The sequence below is a fragment of the Charadrius vociferus genome, unplaced genomic scaffold, assembly GCF_000708025.1.
Source record: "Charadrius vociferus isolate BGI_N301 unplaced genomic scaffold, ASM70802v2 scaffold82, whole genome shotgun sequence".
NCBI classification, from domain to species: Eukaryota; Metazoa; Chordata; class Aves; order Charadriiformes; family Charadriidae; genus Charadrius; species Charadrius vociferus.
Genome location: NW_009647401.1, coordinates 938,144 through 943,211, shown reverse-complemented (window position 1 = coordinate 943,211; position 5,068 = coordinate 938,144). Strand labels below are relative to the sequence as shown.

At 34.4% G+C, this 5,068-nt stretch overlaps 1 protein-coding gene across 1 annotated transcript in view; it reads right to left on the bottom strand.

Moving 5' to 3' along the window:
- Positions 1-4,058: 4,058 nt before the first annotated feature.
- CENPW (centromere protein W) overlaps positions 4,059-5,068 on the bottom strand; it is a 117,393-nt gene continuing 116,383 nt past the window's right edge. Inside the window, exon 4 of the mRNA XM_009880189.1 lies at positions 4,059-4,085. Within this exon, the coding sequence (XP_009878491.1) occupies positions 4,059-4,085 (27 nt within the window). The remainder of the gene's footprint in view (positions 4,086-5,068) is intronic.

Below are 5,068 nucleotides of genomic sequence, written 5' to 3'. Positions count from 1 at the left end.
ATGCCGAGTCAGCAGTTCAACCAATATTAGCTATATGTTTTATAGTTAAGGTTGCTATATGAGTAATGTCCTGTACAAAAACCTCCTGCGTAAAACATACCAGTTTCTAAAAATGAGGCTATGCTGTAAAAGTACCTATAGACCTATAACTAAGAAAAACTATCTGATGCTGAAATATTAATCTTTGAAGAAAGAAAAATGTTAGAGATCCATCAAAGTCTCACATATCTAACTTTTACCCTCTCAGTATGGATCAGCAAAACACCCTTTTTTGATGTGAATAAGAATTTTTTTTAAGCCTTAATTGCCCTACATATGTCAGCAGTGCAAGCTTGGTAGTCTTCAAAAAAAATATATCTGAAAGTGTCACAACCTATAGCATACTTTTTAGTAGGAATAAACAGAATATTTTCTCTAATGGGCAGTTACTACAGGGAAGAAAAAAGACAGTTTTCGTTCTATCCCCACCTTATGGCTAGAAAAAGAATTTTCCTATTACAGCATACATATTTCTGAATTTTTTCCCTTTACTGTATCGCTATAGCCAGAGAATATTTACTATTTTTATTATCCAACTTAAGATTCTTTTTTAGCAACCATGCACTCTTCACAAACAAGCAGAATGAAACTCCAAGGCATCGATGTCCTAGCACCTGTGTTGATCTTCTGAATCAAAACAGCAGACAATGACCCAACATAACTTTAGATTCAAATATAAGAGTGATTAGTTGGGCCCCAACCCACATCAGTATACAAGCTCATATATTCCTGTTGACTCCATTAGGAGTTACACTGCTAGATCTCTCCGTAGATCTAACCTTCACTGATACAGCATTCTTACTATTCACACTTTTTAAAGTAGTTTTAAACTTAATAACCAGGTGATTTATACCACTCAGAAAATGTTAAACTTGCACGCCCTACAAATTAAAACAAAAGTATGCATGCATCTAGTTTTAAAGGTTTCACAACTATCTTCTCTTCGCTTCTCTTGCGAGCAAAATGATGGGACCGTGACAGCTGGAACAGTGCACACTCCTCACGAGAAGACTTACTCAAGTTGGCAAACAGCAGAGCTTCTTTCATCAGTCACTCCATACACGAGATGAAAAGAAAATAGCAGCAACACCACCCCACAAGGGAAAACACTCTCTTCTCTCATAGTCATATGTTTATCAATAAAGATTTTTCTTCTGTTGTGCCTTAATCACTTGTGATACCACTCACTGGCCCGTGACTAACATTAGCTATATGAAAAGCTGAAAACCAAGACGAGGGCCACCAGAAGTACTTTTGCCAAATTCTTCTATTTCTTCATTTTGACTTTTCCCTCTGTCATTGATGGTCATAGTGAAAGGGCAGGACAGGATGCAAAACAGAAGAACACTGGGAACGCTGCTGAGAGAAGACAGAGAATGGAAAATCTAGATAATGTCTTAGTGTCCCTTTAATTTTTTAGACCTTGTGTCCTGCTTCCCTGAAAAATGAAGAGTCACAATTGTATTATCATTTAAAACCAGAGGAAATTCAACAGTGAGTCAATAGTCTGAATAGTTTCTGAACACTAAATTTCTCAAGGTTTTATTAAAAATTGAGTAGGAGAGACACCTTCTTAATGCATCAGCACGGCTCTTTCCTCAATAATCCTTCCCTTTTTCCTCCTAATGGTGGAGAATCAACACAGGAACTCAAATAAGAGAGCCCAACTTTGTTAGGCCTTCTACCACAGATCTAGTTTAAAAAGACATTTTGTAGAATTACATGATGTTTTGTCATTGGAGATTTCCCTTACAGAAAACAGATTATTAGTATACCCTCCAAGGTTGTATTAATTGTAAGAGTTAACGGGTATTTAGATAACGCTGCTGTAAGGAGTTTTCATTTTAAAAACCCAGCAAGGAGTACTGGGTAGAGAAGGGACCCTATGTATATACATGAGGGAGTACAGAAGAGCTGCTGGATAGGAATAATTAACCTTATGGTGAACATTCAAGAAGACACTAGAAAAACATCATAGCATTGTATATTTCTGAATGCTTAACCACACTACATCAACCACTTCAATTTTCAGTAAGCATTTTCTTAAAGTTTAAAAGAGAAACCCGAACCCCTGCCAAGCTATTCAGGTCTTCTGAATACCTGCCTGCTTAAGCTATTATGAAATGTTCACAAAGTTCTGGCAATCTAGAGACACGTTTTGACTCAAACTTCTCAGGGCTTATAGAAAAAAAGTCCCTCTCCTACAAAAAAAGAAAAAAAAAAGCACCTTCTTATCCATGAATACAGGCCAAAAAACACTGTATAAAATATTAAAATAGTACACTGGTGGATGGTTTTAACCCTTCCTTGCCTCCCTTCCCCAATGGTAGCTGATCATCCATCTACTACACGAGAATGAAAACATTCCACTAAACTCAGAGTGCATCTTGCTCCTACGGAAATAAAAAAAGTTAAAATGGATATCAAAACAAGTTCCAGAAGAAGATACAGCACTGTATCTTGTTACAGCACTGTATCTTGTTACCATACAGTATATGGTTATACACAGCTATTACAAGAAAATATTTCAGGGAAAAATTAAAACATTTCTAACAAAGAAAATCTAGTGTTGCAATAAAATTGTTAAATCAGAGACAGTAATTACAAAGAAAAAATATAAATACAGATCTCCCTTATTCCTGAGAATGTACTTCAGTCCAAATACCATCTACACATGAATATTCGCAGCTTGCTTTGTGAATTTCGAGGAAGTAAGAGAAGAAGATGAAGAATAAGGAATCCAGTCAACATATAAGAAGCAGACTGAACTAAGCCCTATGAGTTAAGTAAAGCGTAAGAGAGATCCTTCCTTTCTGCATACTGTAAAAGGTTGACTTTTCACAGGTTGTACAGGATTTTAAAAAGTATGTGGCCATGACGTGAAATTTTAAGTTCTGGCATTACTCTGGTTTCCTTAGACTACAAAAACATTTATAAAATGCAACTCTCTTTTGCTGTGCTTCTAAAATATACTCAGTAATGTGTTAAACAAAATTAGACTACTCAATACAAAGAGTTTTTAAAAATTCTTTATTTAAAGAATAGTTCATGTGCATATGAAGGATCAGCTACCGCATATTCAAAAAATGTGTATTATCAGATCAAACTGTGAGATTCAACAATATCTTTATTAAAAGATTTATTAAGCTAAATGTTCAGCAACTGTTTAAAAATATCAGATTAGGAATAGAATATTATTTTAAGAAGATATTTTTATATAATGTAGATTTCCAGACTTCTTACAAGTTAGGATGACACTAAAAAGGGGAGAGGAAGTAGCTTGGCACTCATACAAGTTTACCTTCCTAAGTGTACAGGATTTAACTTCAAAACAGATCTTTTCTTTTCCACAATGTGCATCTGTCTACACCAACCGAATCAGAGACCACCAACTTGTCTCATATACCTCATCAAACAATCGGCCAGCTTAACAGTTCAGAGCATGATTTAGAAATACAAAATATGTATTCTTTCCCAGAACACAGAAGTTCTTGCCTACTTTTCAAAGGAATTAAAAAAAAAAAAAAAGACATTTGTAAATAAATTGAAGCCAAGATATTTAATACATTAGTTTCTACAGCGCTTGTTTTGAAAGCCAAGATTTTCTTTAGCTAGTGAATCTGCTTTGACCTTCATAATCTATAATGGATTTAATGAAACCTGCATTTTTATTACTGTTCTCCTTTTAAAGTTTCCCACATCTAATAATAAATGACACATTGTACCCAAAGAGTGACTATGATATAGCCGTTCCTCCATTATTATGGAAGAAATAAGGTACATCAAAAGTCTTAAATGACAAGTGACACATATTTTAAAATTATGCATGAAGTATATGAAAATATACATTGTAAGATTCTTAAATTATTTTTTTTTAAGAAACAGCAAGATACTTAAGAGTCAGGAGATAGACATCAATAAAACTAAATACTTCCACAAGTGCAAAAGCTGGCTCACAGGATCTCACGTTAGTAAGAACACACAGAAAAACATGCTTTGAATTTCCATTGCTCTGTTTTCTAGCCTCTGCTTTTCTTTAAAATAACCTGCAAAAAGAAAAAAGTATATTTATCACTGCTTTTATCACTACAATCCAGGCAGCAGTAAGAGATCCAAAACGCTAAGCTACTCAGACCAAAGGTTCACCTAGCCAAACAATCAGTTTCCAAGAGTAGAGTCACCAAGGGTAAAAGTCTAGGGAAAAGGTTAGAAGTAAAGCAAAAGCATATAAAAATATGCCATATCAGAAAGTATTTTTTAAATAAGAACATTAATAACTAAGAATTCTCTAAAATAAAGGGCTTTTTAAAAAATGAATGCTGAGAAATGGCAACAGCACTCTCAGCAGATTCCTTGAAGCTTTTATCCTATGTTAGGCCTGGAGAAAAAGAAAAAAAATAAGATTTGCAATTATACAGCCACTATGCTCAATTTTTGTTTGCAGTGCCTTATTTCTTTCTATATCAAGAGTGCCCAGATTCTTGGAAGGACATTTTTTGGTTTGGAGTTTAAGTTGAAAAATGAACTTCAAAGCCCAAGTGGGACCATTTAAGTGTTAACATTATTAAAATACAGGCAGTTTTTCCTTTCTTCTCATCTTAAAAAAAAAAAAAATAATAGATGGAACACAAAAATGTTCAAATAATGTTAAGATTGCAGTTAAAAAGAAATTACAAATGCATCAGATTCCAACTGTAACATTAACTTGGCTACCCTACCCATCCTGTATATATTTCTGTTACTATAGTAATAGAAAGTATCTAACTAAGCATTTCACTGGAGGAAAAAAAAAGCAAAACTGAAGATAAACAGAAGCCATAGCACCCAAATATCAGGTAACACTGAGTTTTGTTCTTTCAGTTTGCCCAGCAGTAGTAGGTGGTTGAACAGGTAACCCAACAAATTAAAGAGACCGAGTTCCTTCATGAAACCTAGGTAAACCAGACATATGCTAGCAAGTCAGATGAGCTACACGATAAAAAAGGATTTCAGTCATACTTTGACCCTACTCCAATACTTTCTAGAGAAA